This window comes from Heteronotia binoei, chromosome 16 (assembly GCF_032191835.1).
Source record: "Heteronotia binoei isolate CCM8104 ecotype False Entrance Well chromosome 16, APGP_CSIRO_Hbin_v1, whole genome shotgun sequence".
Classification (NCBI taxonomy): domain Eukaryota; kingdom Metazoa; phylum Chordata; class Lepidosauria; order Squamata; family Gekkonidae; genus Heteronotia; species Heteronotia binoei.
In genome coordinates, this window is record NC_083238.1 from 63,783,580 (window position 1) to 63,798,522 (window position 14,943).

The following is a 14,943-nucleotide window of genomic DNA, read 5'->3' on the forward strand; positions in this document are numbered from 1 at the left end:
CAGATCATGGCCCTCTTGCCCTCTGCTTCCGTCCTCAGCTAGTAAGTAAGTACTCTATCCTGCCTTTATTCTTTCCTATCTGAAGTGCACTTCTCTAATAAAGAGAGGGGAGTATTTTCTCCTTCAATCTTTCAGTGTGGCTCTGTGAAAGCTGAGTAACCTGGTTAAGTGAAGTTCTTGCATTTGTAGCTTTATCTAAGCATTCTGCTAATTAGTGGGAACCAGTTAATCCCAATATTATTTTGGCCCTCTAATTCACCCCCAGCTCTTCTCCCTCATCACCGGGGCAGGCACAGCAGCAAACCCTGGGCAACCTGCTACTATGACATTGATGCAACTCCCTGGATGACTTCAAGCCATGCAACTCTCCTGGGCCCAGCGGCAGCTGACACACCACTTGGGCAACTTGGCTGGGCCTGGCAATGGCCACACAACACGCCTGAGCAACTTGCTTGAACTTGACTTTTCCCAGGAAGAGGCTGTCAGGGGGTGAGAAAGGAAGAGGGGAGCCAAGAGCCAGTATGGTGTAGTGGTCACAGCATCAGTACAGTTTCTGGGAGACCCGGGTTCGAATCCGAAAGACAGCTGACTGGATGACTTTGGGCCAGTCATTCTCTCTCCACCTACTCCACCTCACAGGGTGATGATTGTGTAGATAAAACGGAGCAAAGAAAACGAATGTATGTTGCTTCGGATCCCTATTAGGAAGAAGTGTGGAGTATAAAGGCAGGAAGTAAATAATAAAACCAATCAAGACTGGGGGGTGCAGACAAAAGAAAGGCTGGGGGGGGAGAAGAGAAGGAAACGGGAAGGAGAAAAAAAACGGGAGCTGCCAGAAAAAGAGTAAGAGGAGAGTGAAAGGAAGTGACCCCTGTTAGTCCGTGCCTGTTCTCTGTGCTTGCTGATGTATTTATTGCCAAACCAAGCCAGAGGGGAGAGGGTTCACAGAGCCACAAAATAGAGCAAAGGTCAGGGAGACCGTTGCAGATATATCTGGATTTTTTCTTTTAAAAAAAGATTGGGGGGTCATAATTCCTCCAGATAACAGATATACAACACCTGGAACTTTAAGAGAAGAAAGTCCATGGAACTCAGTGACCCCAACAATATTGCCAAACCTTCCTAGTCCTGGTTTCTCCAAAGCCAAGCCATGGAGTGGGGTAGGGTGGGAAGAAGGAGCAGACTAGGAAGCTGAAACAGCCCTAGATAAGAACCTCCCCCCCACCCTTGATGTCTGCTGGAGGAGGAGGACTCAGCACAGTGCCTACCAGACATCCACACAACTTTGCCTGGCCCAACAGCATTGGCTCCCCCACAACACAGCCCAGCTTGGCCTGGCTCAGCTCCAGCCACCGTGCAACTGCCTCCCCCCCTATACCCCCCCTACCAGCTGCCAGGGAACCCCCCAGACCTTTCCTGGGGAAGGGGCTTCCAGGGGGATGGAAGGCAGGAACGCCAAAGACAGTGGAGCAGATCAAGGGAGTTTGGCTGGTGGGTGAGAAGGAAGAAGGAAAAGGAGAGAGGCTCTGGGGGACCTACAGAGAAGGAGAAAGAGAGGGGGGAGGAAATAAGATGCCCCCACAAGTTCTTGCAGGTCCCCTGCTTTTACAAGCATTTTCCCCATTCAACTATGAAGAAGAGAGCCCTCTGGCTTACCTGAACTGCCCCCACCTGAGAAGCCAGACCACCGGTAGTGCAACCCTGGCTCTCCCCTATGACTGCCCCACCACTCTGTCTTCTTTCATTTCCATAACTTCCAGCCTGGGAAATAGCTCTGGGGATCTCAGATGCATGCACAATGTTCTACATCCATGGGTTCTAATCAAAGGCACTGCTGCACCAATTTTGGTCTTGGTCTTGGCCATAATATAAGATCCCATAATATAAGATCAGGGGAGGGACAGTGGCTCAGTGGTAGAGCATCTGCTTGGGAAGCAGAAGGTCCCAGGTTCAATCCCTGGCATCTCCAAAAAAGGGTCCAGGCAAATAGGCATGAAAATCCTCAGCTTGAGACCCTGGAGAGCCGCTGCCGGTCTGAGAAGACAATACTGACTTTGATGGACCGAGGGTCTGATTCAGTATAAAGCAGCTTCATGTGCTCATATGCTCATCCCTGTTCACTAGAGGCAGAGGGCATGTTTGGCAGGAAGAGGTGTTCTGCCTTTGCAGCTACAACCAGTGACCACCCCCCCCCCCGCCCCTTGCCACTTCCTTCCTGGAGAAGCGGAGCCATCTGGATGAGAAGACTCATTCTCAGGGGATAAACTTGAACACAGAACCGGGGCATCAGCTGCAGGTGCACAGCCACAACACCAGGTCCACCCCTCCCCCGCTTCTCATCTAGGAGTCCCCCCCACTCGGCCTTAAAAAGGAGATTCTGCCTTCTCCTCCCCCACCTCGTGCCAAAAGAGCCAAGCCAGGCAGGGAGGGAAATGCTGGGAAGGGGAAATGGTTGGAGACACCAGGAAGGCCTTCACGACCGACCGTGGGGCTGGGCTGGAGAGGAAACAAGGAAGGCCCTGGGTTGTGATGCCTTCTGGTTTCTCACCTTCCCTGCCAGTCGCTGTCCACCACAGATACAGGCAGGCTGTGTGCCTGGGAAAGGGGTGGATAACTGGATCCACAAGGGTGTCTACTGGAATGAAATGTTGCCAGTCTGGAAGGTACTGAAAGACTCCACTTGGTTTTGGCTGCTGCAAGAGCCCGGCTGGAGCCAGTTTCTCACCGGCAGCTTCTTAGGTTTTTTCCACCTGCATCTAAATACTGGTTGGCCTGGTTTGGTGAAGGTGCTTTCGCTAACTCCGGTTTCTGGATCCCTGGCAGTGGGAAGCCACTACAAGAGACTGCAGTTGACGCTGAAGCAAGTTACAGCCTTTACGATATCAACAAGGGATGATTGCATCCATTTCCCCAAAGACTGGGTTGCTCACTGCCAAAACGGGAGCATCCCCCCCCCCCCCCCGCCAAGGACAGATCCCAAGATTTCTGCTGCCAGATGTTGGTAGCCATGAGCAGAGGCAGGATAAAGCTTTGTCTATTCCCAGGCTGCCCCTTGATGTCCCACAGGCAGATCTGGAGGGAGGGCCCATGGCCAGTGGAAAAGCCCCTGCTTGGCATGCAGAAGGCTCCAGGGTTCAGTCCCCAGCATGTCATGTTAAAGCAGGGGTGTCAAACATGCAGCCCAAGGGCCAGATCAGGCCCCCGGAGGGCTCCTATCAGGCCCCCGAGCAACTGGCTGTCATCTGCTTCCTTCTCCCTCTCTCTTGCTTCCTTCTGCATCACAGCTTGCTTTGCCAGGAGCTACAGAGCAAAGTCTCTATTTCCTCCATTGGCTGAGGCTCCTCCCTCAGGGGAGGGGGAGCTTGCTTTGCCAGGCTCTCTCAATTGTACAGCAGCTACTGAGCCAAGCCTCTCTCCCTTCTATTGGCTGAGGCTCCTCAGAGCAGTTGTCAGCAATCAGATACTGTTAAATAAACAAAATATTGCAACAGTGCTAATGTTTTAAGCAGGGGTCCTCAACCTTTTTAAATAGGGGGCCAGTTCACTGTCCCTCAGACTGTTGGAGGGCCGGACTGCCGTTACTGTACAAGGCTGCGGGCCGTCAGTTCTCCGTCTTCTGCATCTCTCTCCCTTCCCCACACCACACACCCTGGCCTGGGAACTCACCTCACCTCGGTATCACCTCACACTCTGTCTCCGCCGCCTCAGCCCAGTGCCGGAAGTGTGCGTTGCTAACGCAAGTTTAGGTCGAATGTCACTTGCGGTCTGATTTTGCCATAACCCAGCGGGCCACATAAACGTTCTCAGCGGGCCGCATCTGGCCCGCGGGCCGTAGGTTGAGGACCCCTGGTTTTAAGTATGCTTTATTCCAAGGCTTTTTTTTTAAAAAAAAATCTTCAATTGTGTTTGTCTGTGTCCTTTACGAAGTTTATATCTCTGCTACTTTTGTGGCACGCACAGCCTGGCCCCACCAAGTCCACTGATGTCACATCCGGCCCTCATAACAAATGAGCGTGAAAAGGACCAAGCAGGAGGTGCTGAGAGGAACCTCTACCCAGAGCTGCTGCCAGTCGAAGGAGACCAGGCTGACTCTGGTGCACGGAGGCTCCCATTCAGCGTAAGGCGTTTGGTGTGTATTCACGTGATTCAGTGCCTGGGAGAAGGGCACCCAGAAGAAGTGGCTTTGCATGGCCCATACCAGACTCACAACGACATAAGACAATCATGGCGCACAAAGACGGAAAGGCATCTTTGCTAAAACCCTCTCCAGGCTGGCAGTGAAAACTCAACCAGACAGAAAGGAAGCTGCTACTCACAGTTTGGCTGCGCTTCTGGGGGGAAACTGAGTCGAATGATGGCCACGAGGATGAAGGTGATAGCTGGCCAGGTGACCAGGGTGAGTGACCAGAGCTGCGGAAGAGAAGAGAAGAGAAGGCCGTTGGAGGTTGGTTTCGCTTCAGTGTCACCGTTACTTGTTACTATCTGGAACAACTCCAGCCACTGAACCACAAGCAATGCAACACACTGCTCACCTGTGACCCTGAGCAGCCCAAGGCCACAACAAGCAGACTGGCCTACTTCCTTCGCCAACTCCAGCTGCTGTGGCCAATAAGGGCGGCAGCCAACACCTGTGGAACGAGGTGCAGCCACCAGCCATGCCTTCCCGCTAGGAATGGGGGCACATGGAAGCAGAAGGGGGCGGGAGGGAGCTTCCTGGCTCCTGTGAGGAACAGATGCAGAAGAAGAAGGTTCTGGCACCTGAGAGGGGGGCCCGTTCCCCTCTTGATTGGCCTCTGCGCCCGGATTCTGTGGGAGCGAGCAGCATCAGGGGGCGCTACATCACTCTAAGGGTGCCTAGGTGTGATCCTTGAATGGGCACTTCTCTTTATCTTCACCTGGGAGCTGCCCTCTGACCCCTCTCCCTTAGTCCTCTCCCTCTCCACACATGGCCTTCCATGGAGACCCAGCTCTCTCTGCAGGTCTCCTGTAGAGACCATGCCCTCAGCCTCCCTCCCCCACCCAGGAAGCTGGACAAGCTGGCCATTTGGGAGAGGGAAAGGACTCTTTAGGCATCTCTTATTTTGACTGCAACAACAGCAACAATAGTTGTTGCTGCTGCTATTGTTAACTTCTAGTCCACCCTCCTCAGCACCACAGGGCTCAGGGCAGCTAACAAGTTCAAACCATGTCCAAATTAGGAATTAAAACAATTTCACATTATACCAGTCAGAAGGCGCAAATGCAGTGGATCCAGGCAAGGCTGTGCACGCTGTGTGCTTACACCTGGGGACAAGCGGGGGAGGGAAAGGAGCGGGGGGAGGTCAATATAGATGGGACTCGGTTGCCTGGCGGAATAATTCTGCTTTACATGCCTTGTAGAACCGAATGTGAACTGGATCGACTTGAATAAATGTAAGTTTACTTTCTTGCAATCTACTTCTTGGGAGATTTATTTGCTGCACTCATTACTCAGCTTCTATGACTGGGCAAACTCTGCTGTATTCACCAGATCTCCCCATAGAGTCAGGGACACCCCCAGCCCATGCCCAAAGGCACAGCACAAGAGCGGAGGGGTGAGTGGGGATCCCTTCACATGGCATCTTTGCCCCCTCCTCCTGGCTGACCTGACAGAGCCGTGGGTCCTTCATTCCCCCTCCCCCAAATCCATCTCAAGGGAAGCAGCACCCAGACACCTGGCTCAGCCTCCTCTTCCTCCTCCTCTCTGAGGTGCCCAAGGAGGAGCCAGCCAGGGCGATCGATGCAAGAGAATGGCCTGGGAAGAAGTTTTGATAAAGGGAACAAGACTCATTGGTTTTGATTTAATTTTTAGATTTATATCCCGCCCTTTTCTGCAAGTGGACTCAGACTTCGGTCCCTGTATTTTTTGCATTTCTGCCTTGCATTCTAATGCTGCCATTCCATTCTCCACACGGCTGCGCATGGCCTTTCTGACCCATTTCCTCAGGGCTTTTTTTGCAGAAAAAGCCCAGCAGGGACTCATTTGCATATTAGGCCACACCCCTGACACTAAGCCAGCTGGAACTGCGTTCCTGTGCGTTCCTGCTCAACCCCACCCCCCGCTTTTCTTGATTTTTGTAATCCTCGTCCTCTTGCACTGGTTGTTTGATATCTCTGACTGTCCTGCTGTTGCAGGGGTGGCCAAGGGTAGCTCTCCAGATGTTTTTTGTCTACAATTCCCATCAGCCCCAGTCATTGGCCATGCTGGCTGGGGCTGATGGGAGTTGTAGGCAAAAAACATCTGGAGAGCTACCCTTGGCCACCCCTGTGCTGTTTGACTGTCTGGTTCTCCACAGCACAATCCACCTGGCCTGCCAGTGAGAAAGGCAGCCTAGAAAGGGAGCAGGCAGCCCCCTCAGACTCAGGAGAAGCGCCAGATGCCTTCCCAGGCTCCCTCTGGAAAGGGGGAGGGGTGAAGGCCCCCCAGGGCTTCCCTCTCTCTTTCTGCCACCCTCCCCTTCCTGCAGCTGGGCAACTGGCAGGAGGGCTGGCCTGGCCGGTCTCCCCAGGCCTGAGGGCGGCTCCCTTTCTCCTGCCTGCCCTTCCTTCTCCCTGAAGGTTCCCAGAGGGCTGCTCTGGCATGCCGGTCAGATGGGCAGGAGCTGCTGCCAGGCAGGTGTGACTGGGGTGGGCCGGCCTCCAGCCTCCCCCTCCCCCCTCTTAAATGGCTGCTCCACCTCCCCCCCCCCCCCCGCATTAGCTGATGCTGGTACAGAGAGGCTTCACCACCCCCCACAAGAGGCCACTTTTCCTCCCTCCCTGAGCCCTTCTGGGCAGGCCTGGCCTAGGGTTGCCAATCCCCAGGTGGGGAAGGGAGAAAACAAGCTCTAAGGCATCCACAAAAAACCAGCCTCAATTATGAAAATATAAAGTGTATCAAACAACTTAAGCAAAGATGCAAAAAATCACCCGGAAACCCAATGGCCATTTGGACTCTGCAGAATATTTGAGCTTGGTGCCTCTTGTAAAATTTTGAATGTATTTTGAAGCTTGTAAAAGCCTTCGGTGACGCAGGGCAATACGCGCCTCCCTGTTGCATTCTCGTGCCGGGCTGCCAATTGTCCCTCCACCGGCATGTCTTGAAAGAAACCTCTGGAGCGTCGGACTCTCCATTCACGGCTTTGCCAACTTCTTTCCCGGATCTCCACCATAAAGACTATGAACTGCTATTATGAACTGAAAAGACATTGGGTTTCCAGGTCACTTTTTGCACTTTTGCTCAAACTGTTTGATAAACTTTATATTTTCATAATTGAGGCTGGTTTTTTGTGGATGCCGTGGGGCTTGTTTTCTCTTTTCCTTTCCACGTTAGTCTTTGTGTTGCTACAATCCCCAGGTGGGGGCAGGAGATCCCCCAGTTTGGAGGCCCTCCTCCCACTTCAGGGTCATCAGAAAGCAGGGGGAGGGGAGGGAAATGTCTGCTGGGAACTCCATTGTTCCCTAGGGAGACTGATTCCCCTAGGAAATAATGGAGAATTGATCCGCAGGTATCTGGGGCTCTGGGAGGCTGTGTTTTGAGATAGAGGCACCAAATGTTCCGTGTAGCATCCAGCACCTCTCCCCAAAATACCCTCCAAGTTTCAAAAAGATTGGACCAGGGGGCCCAATTCTATGAGCCCCCAAAGAAGGAAGGCATTTAAAAAGGTGTGCGGTCCCTTTAAATGTGGTGGCCAGAACTCCCTTTGGAGTTCAATGATGCTTGTCACACCTTTGCTCCTGGCCCCACCCCCAAAGTCTCCTGGCCCCACCCCCAAAGTCCCCAGGTATTTCTTGAATTGGACTTGGCAACCCTAGCCTGGTTTCAACAGGCCAAACACCTGGCATGGCCGGCCCTGCGAAGAAAGGGCAGAGAGGTTTGGGCTCCTCTGCTGGGATCCAGGACAACTGAGGGCTGACCTGAGAGAGGTTTGCCAGATTATGCCTGAGACAGAGAAGGCCGAGGAAGGAGGACTTTTCTCCCTTTTCCTCACAAGACAAGAACCCGCAGGCAGGGCAACTCACTGACACTACGCCAGCTAGGCCATTGCCTAGGGTGCCAGCTTTCTGGGGGTGCCAAACTGGGTGTCCCTCCGGTGACTCTGTGAAGTTCTCAGTGCGGGGGTGGGGCGCCAGAAGGGAGCCTCACCTCGGGTGCCAGACAGTGTAGGGCTGGCTGTGCTCATAAAACTGAAGAGCAGATCAAAGGAACTCTTTCTTCACCTCAAAAGTCATTAGCGGGTGGAATGCACTGCTGAGGGAAGGGGCAGCAACTACAAGCATTGGCAGCTTCAAGCAGGGTGGCCGTGTCCCACCCCCCAGCAACCCATCATCAGGACTGGGACATCGGGGTGATGTTCTGCTATTTGGACAAAAACTCTGTGGTAAATCTGGTTTCTTCCATAGAGTTTTTGCTGAACTTCTGCCCTTGGCTCCTGACTCCTTCCAGATCCAGCCCAGAAGCCTCCACCACAGTGTCTCCAATGCCTTTCAAGCCCCCTTTCCTCCCCGCCCAGGACTTTGGCTGCTGTGGGCTTCCTGCTCCCTTGGGTGACTCCCACCTTTCCCCCTTGCCAGTCCTAGTGCCTGGCATGGCCTCCCGCATCACGTAGGCCAGGCGAGTTTCTGCCTCCCACCTTCCAAACTCTCCTCCCTGCCCACACCCACAGCCCCCAAGTCGCTCTCTCCCTGGCCCTGAGCCCTAGAAGGGGGGCCGCTCTCGCTCGCTCTCTCCTGCTCGCTGGGAGCTCTTGAAGGCAGCACTCGGGGGAGAGGAAGAAGGACAGCAGCCCAGGCAGAAATATGTCAAGAAACACTTTGCCCACCTTCCCTTTGTTCGCACGTGCCTGGGCACTGGCACACCCGAGCGGATCACAGCTGCTGTGACCTCTTTTATGGTCTGGAAGTAGAGTGGCCAAGTCCAATTCAAGAAAGATCTGGGGACTTTGGGGGTGGAGCCAGGAGCAAGGTTGAACAAGCATCATTGAACTCCAAAGGCAGTTCTGGCCATCACATTGAAAGGGACCACACACCTTTTAAATGCCTTCCCTCCATTGGAAATAAGGAAGGAGAGGGGCATCTTCTTTGGGGGCTCCTAGAATTGGACCCCCTGGTCCAATCCTTTTGAAATTTGGGGGCTATTTTGGGGAGAGGCTCCAGATGCTATGCTACAAACATGGTGCCTCTACCTCAAAAAAAACCCAGTTCCCCAGAGCCCCAGATACCTGTGAATCAATTCTCCATTATACTGTATGGGAATTGGTCTCCATAGGGAATTATGGCGTGCCCAGCAGCCATTTCTCTCCCCACCCCCCGCTTTCTGATGACCCTGATGCAGGGGGGAGGGCCTCCAAACCAGGGGATCCCCTGCCCCCACCTGGGGATTGGCAACCCAATCTGGAAGCGACACCTTGTCCCATTTGGGAGAGGCCGGAGCTCCCCTTGTGCAAGTTCTGCCAAAGGCAGCGAAGGGCAATGCGAGAACCAAGGCCAGGTCTCTTGGGACATTTTCTCAGCTTGGCCAAAACAGAGCCTAAATGTCCATTTCACTCTGGAAGTAAAAGGACCTCCCCCCTGCCCTGGTGCCGCTGAGACTGGTGCTGGAGCCAAAGGGGTTGGGGGGGAGGCGGATGGTTGTCCCTGAGCACAGGATGGAACATGCCCCCGTTGCCCCCGCAGCTGGGCTGCCTGAGTCACCCTTCCCTTGGCGCATAATTGCAACAGAATTCATTGCAGCTCAATGTTCCTCTCTTCCCAAAGGATCTGCACTTGGAGGCACCCGCAAGCACTCCTACGCCTTCAGCCGCAAGGAGCCTGGTGCAACCTGCACCTGATGATCCCGGCTGGTTCAGGGTGAAAGTCTCAGCAGAAAGGACAAGCAGGCCATGAAGCTGCCAGGGCAAAAGGCAAGGCGCCCCCCCCCCCCCACCATGGCCTGAGGATCCCAAAGAGTCCAGGAAGGGGACCCAGAAGGGGACAACCTGAGCAGGGTCTTCCCCCAGGGGGAGGGGGATTCACTTGCATTGCTGGGATTTTTCTTTTCCGCAAGACTCCAGTGGCAGCTCTGCATTTGGGTGCTTCCTGCCTTTCCTCTTGGGGGGGGGGGGGGGGGGCGGGATCTAGAGGTGCAAAACGGATTGTGTTTTTAAGGCAAAGGCAGTTGCAGGGAAAGTGCAGGGAGTCCCGTGGCCTGTGAAGGGATTCCTGCAACGGCTGAATAAAAGCAAGTTTAAAATGTGGGGTTAAGAATAACCACAAGGTGGGATCAGGTGGGCAGCCGTCTGAAGCAACAGAACAAAGGCTGAGTCCAGTCATGCATGGTTGCCAACCTCAAGGTGGTGGCTGGAGATCACCTGGGATTATGATTGGATGCTTCAGAAGGTGGGCTCTGGAGCATTAAGCCCCTCCCCTCCCTGAGCCCCACCTTCCACCCCCAAAATCTCCAGGTATGTCTCCTCCCAGACCAGGCAACCCTAAGCCAGGGGGGCACCTTTAAGAGCCATGAAGGTCAGTTGTGGGCATAAGCTTTGATGTGCAGGCACAATTCTTCCCATGCCTCCTCCAGCTGTTCTCCAGTGTGCATGCACGCACCAGAGCTTAGACCCGGCATTAAATTTTGTTGTGCTTAAAGGTGCCACTAAACTTAGACTCTGTGTTCTGAGCTGGGTCTGAAGCCCTCCTCTGGCTGTCTCTGTTTCCACTTGGCAGGCACCTGAGAGGCTTCTGCAGAAGACGGGGGAGGCCTCTCCCCCTGGCTGCCGCTGAGCTTCCCCTAAGACTGCAGAGGCAGGCGATGGGGATGTGGACAGCGGCGGGAGAGATTTGGAGAGGGACATCAATGCATTGGGAGGGGGATAGTTAAATTAAGCTTCTGTCTGATTCCTGGTCTTCAGTGCCAGATTAAACCCTGCGGAGGCCCCTAGGAGGCAGTCATAATCTCAGGGGCCCCCTTGCAAATAATCTCAGAGGTGGAGTGCCCGCCCCACAGCCCCTGGCCCCCACTGCAGCCTGCAGGCACTAAGAGGCAGGGGAGAGGGAGACCACACCAGCAGCAGCCACAACAGGGAAGTTGGGCCAAGAGCAGCTGAGTTGCTGGCTGTGCGTGGAGGCTGGCAGGGCTGCGAGCAGGAGGGCAACTGGGGAGGGGGAGCCGGCCCGGGGGCCCATAGGCCAGTGCAAACTCGGCCTAATTGTTAATCCGGCCCTGCTTGTTTTCATTGATTATTATAATGTGTAGAAGTCTGCCCTTTGAGGGTCATCGCTTAGCGACAGGACTGGGACAAAGGCAGGCCCTGAAGACAGAAGCCTCCTCGTCTTCAAGTCGAGTGCAAGTCTCCCTGATGGGTTAAACAGAAAACAATTTTGTTCATATGTAAATTTATTATATTCTGACTAGTTCTCTATTTTCCATAATGGATGTATTTTCATCTGCTGTTTTCCAGGATGTTTGGATACATGCGTATGGGGCAATTTATTATCTTTATAGTCATCAGAAGTTTTGTTACCGCAGAAGCAAGCAGCCAAAATGCATATGGGGTTTTGTTGTTGTTTCGATAGGGTTGCCAAGTCCAATTCATGAAATATCTGGGGACTTTGGGGGTGGACCCAGGAGACTTTGGGGGTGGACCCAGGACATATTGGGGGCAGAGCCAGGAGCAATGGTGTGACAAGCATACTTGAACTCCAAAGGGAGTTCTGGCCGTCACATTTCAAGGGACCCACACACCTTTTCAATACCTTCCTTCCATAGGAAATAATGAAGGATAGGGGCACCTTCTTTGGGGGCTCATAGAATTGGACCCCCTGGTCCAATCTTTTTGAAACTTAGGGAGTAGATTGGGGAGAGCCACTGGATGCTATACAGGAAATCTGGTGCCTCTACCTCAAAAAACAGGGGCCCCAGAGCCCCAGATACCCGCAGATCAATTCTCCTTTATTTTCTATGGGAATAAGCCTCCATGGGGAATCATGAGTTCCCAGCAGACATTTCCCTCCCCTCCTCCGCTTTCTGATGACCCTGAAGTGGGGGGAGGGCCTCCAAACCGGGGGATCCCCTGCCCCCACCTGGGGATTGGCAACCCTATGTTTCGACTTCTCGGACCAGCTCCATCTGTCCTGTCTGCATAATTTATGGCTAAGTGAAACTCATTTAAAGATTTTTGAAATTATTTTGAGGTTGGTTTAATTAATCCCTTTGAAGTTGTTTGATTTACTTTCAGGATTGAGGGCCCCCCCTTTTTTATCCTATTGCAATATATTACCTATATTCAAATATATATCGCTTTAAATCAATATGAGGCCAATATTAGAGCCCCACAACAAAGACACTCATCCTCAGCGTCTTGAACACCCAAAGGCCAGCAAGAACCACAGCTGTGTGAAATAGGAACAGTCTACCTTTACATGTCAATCTAGGGGGGCTTGGAAGGAGATCTTTCCCCTGCAGGCCGACACAAGCCAGGCAGTGAGTATCGGCAGCCCCCCCTCTCCCATGCAGGCCGGCTGGCTGTAGGATGCCCACCCCCAGAGCCAGCCTCCTGGGCTTCTCTGTGACCAACCAGCCCCTCCACAGGTGAAAGGGGTGGGAGGCTGGCCAAGGCCTCGGTAGCCGTGCCCCCCTCCCCTCCCCCAAATGCCTGGCAGGGCCAGCGCAAGGTCCGCAGGAGCCCGGGGGCTACAGGCTGGGGGGCTCTGGGCCAGGCACTCCAGAGCAGGGGAAACGAAGAGGACCCTGGCAGAGCACTTGCTCCAGAACGACTGGATTCGGTCCTCCAAAGTGCCCCCATCCCAACATGCACGGTTGGGCTTGGAAGACACTAACCCCCCTGGGGGGGGGGCTTGGGGGCTCCCCTGCTTCCCATGGGCCTCAGCAGAAGGAGATTGGAGTCCAGTTGGGCGCCTGCAAGACCAGCCACGTGTTGTTCTGTGTGCAGGCCAGGCCTGGGGCAGAGGTGGCTGGGATTTCCTCGTTGTGGCCTCCCCTTCCTGGCACTGCCTGGCTGTCTTGCGAGATGCCACCCGCTCTGCCCTCGCTTGCCCCACTGGCACCCGTTGGCCTCCTCCATGGGCACCTCTGCAGGGAACCTGGAGGGCAGCAAGTGGCTGCTGCACAGCTCCTGACACCCTCCATTGATAGAGTTCTCTTCCTGTTCTTTATTGATGCCTGGTTGTTGCTTAGTGCTGGGGCTGAACCCTGAGAAGCTGGAGGAGGTCCTCATTAGTTGTTGTAACCCTGCTTGCAGGGGAAGGAGGGCTAGGAGCCCAATGATTGATTGATTGATTAAATGAATGAATCAATAAAGCTTTGTTGGTCTTAAAGGTGCCCTTGAACTCAAACTTTGTCCTGCTTGAAATTCTTCAGTGTGCGTGCACACAAAAGCTTTGGCCCAGAATACAACTTGTGGGTGTCCTAGATTCCAACTTGTTCCGCTGCTTCAGGCCAACCCACCAGCATTTGAAGCAGCTGGTCTCCTCAGCTCTCGAACGGGTCCCTTGGCCGCACCCACCAGCTGAGCAGGGGCAGGGGCTCCAGCGGGGCCAGGACTCCTTGTTGGAAAGAGCCCATGCTCAGCGGGTCGGGCTGCCAAGTTCCCGGGCCAGGGGGGCTTCCCCCACCCCAGAGGTTCCCAACCCACCAGCCGGAGCCTTCCCCGATGTTGCCGGCGTGATGACAACACTGTGAATGATGTCATCGCGCCAGCAATGTCACATGCTGGCCGCTCTAGGAGCTTCTGGGAGAACTCTATAGTTTTCCTGAATGCTCCAGCAATTGGGGAGGGAAAACTCTCTGCGGGGGACTTGGCAACCCTGTCAACAGGCCCCTGGACACTTCAGCGCAGCATCTGTCAATAACGCCTGCTCAGTAAGAGCCTGCTCACATTTCGTCTTCAGCAGGCCTGATTTCCACACGAAGCAGAACTGGGGGCGGGGGAGAGAGACTGGGCAATTCCCACGTCACACTGCAGGCGAAGAGCATCAGTTGTGAACGGAGTTTGAGTCCCGCAGCCTCTTTGCAACCAACAAAGTTTCACTCTGGGTATAAGCTGCCAGGTGCCTGCACACAAGAGCTCGCCCCCAGAAGCAAACTGCGTTGGTCTGAAGAGTTGGTTCCCCTGGACGCCAACTCTCTTCTGTTGCTTCAGACCAACATGGCTACCCGCCTGAATCAGTTTGAAATGCTCCTCCAGTCCTGGCACCACAAACTCCCTACAAAGAGTGGCAGTTTTGATGTGTTGTGCCAGGGAGATGAGTTCAATAGCCCAGTCCCGTGCCCACCATACCCGTTTGTCTGTTGAGGGTGGGAGAGACACTCTGCAGGCTGCTGAGGGGGGGGGGGTCGATTAGCTCACTTTTGCCTCCTCTGGCCCCAGGCAGAGACACACCACACACACGCACACCGCTAAAGTTGGGTCCAGCTGCTTAGGAACAAGACACCTCAGATAGCACCATGGCTGATTGTGGTTACAGCCAACATTCTTCTCTGTGAACAGGATCCAAAGGCCTGTTTTCCAGAAAACTCCCCCCCTCCCCAACCTCACAAGACAACTTTGGCTACTCACCGGTTGCCTCTTGACACTGAGCCAGTTCTTCCAGAGCAGCACTCGCAAGTGCTGGAAGAGCGAAGCCATCCTGGGCAGGAGGGGAGCAAACTCCAGCCGCCCCAACCTTTAAGCCGGAACCCTGCAAGACTTGTGGCACTCGGGGAAAGAGGACACGCTCCGCAGCATCGCTCTCAGGCAGCCACGCATCCACCTGCCCGGGCCTCCGCACACCGACTCCAGGCCCTCCTGGCAACTGCAACAGGTTCTTCCTCCAGCCAGGCAGGAGCAGCCAACGCCTCTGCCAACTTGGGCTAATTACCATCTGCCACCTTCCCCCCTTGGCCAGCGGGATGAAAGGGCTGGCATGCCAGAAAGATGCTGCTGCTGAAACAAAAGCCAAACACCTTTC

General features: G+C 54.2%; 1 protein-coding gene across 1 annotated transcript in view; it reads right to left on the reverse strand.

Annotated features, from left to right (window-relative positions):
* Positions 1 to 14,624, reverse strand: part of ABCA12 (ATP binding cassette subfamily A member 12) — a 151,027-nt gene extending 136,403 nt beyond the window's left edge. The window contains exons 1-2 of the mRNA XM_060257069.1: positions 14,553 to 14,624; positions 4,317 to 4,410 (exon numbers count right to left, since the gene is read on the reverse strand). Of these exons, the coding sequence (XP_060113052.1) occupies positions 4,317 to 4,410; positions 14,553 to 14,621 (163 nt within the window). The 5' untranslated portion in view covers positions 14,622 to 14,624. The remainder of the gene's footprint in view (positions 1 to 4,316; positions 4,411 to 14,552) is intronic.
* Positions 14,625 to 14,943: the final 319 nt, after the last annotated feature.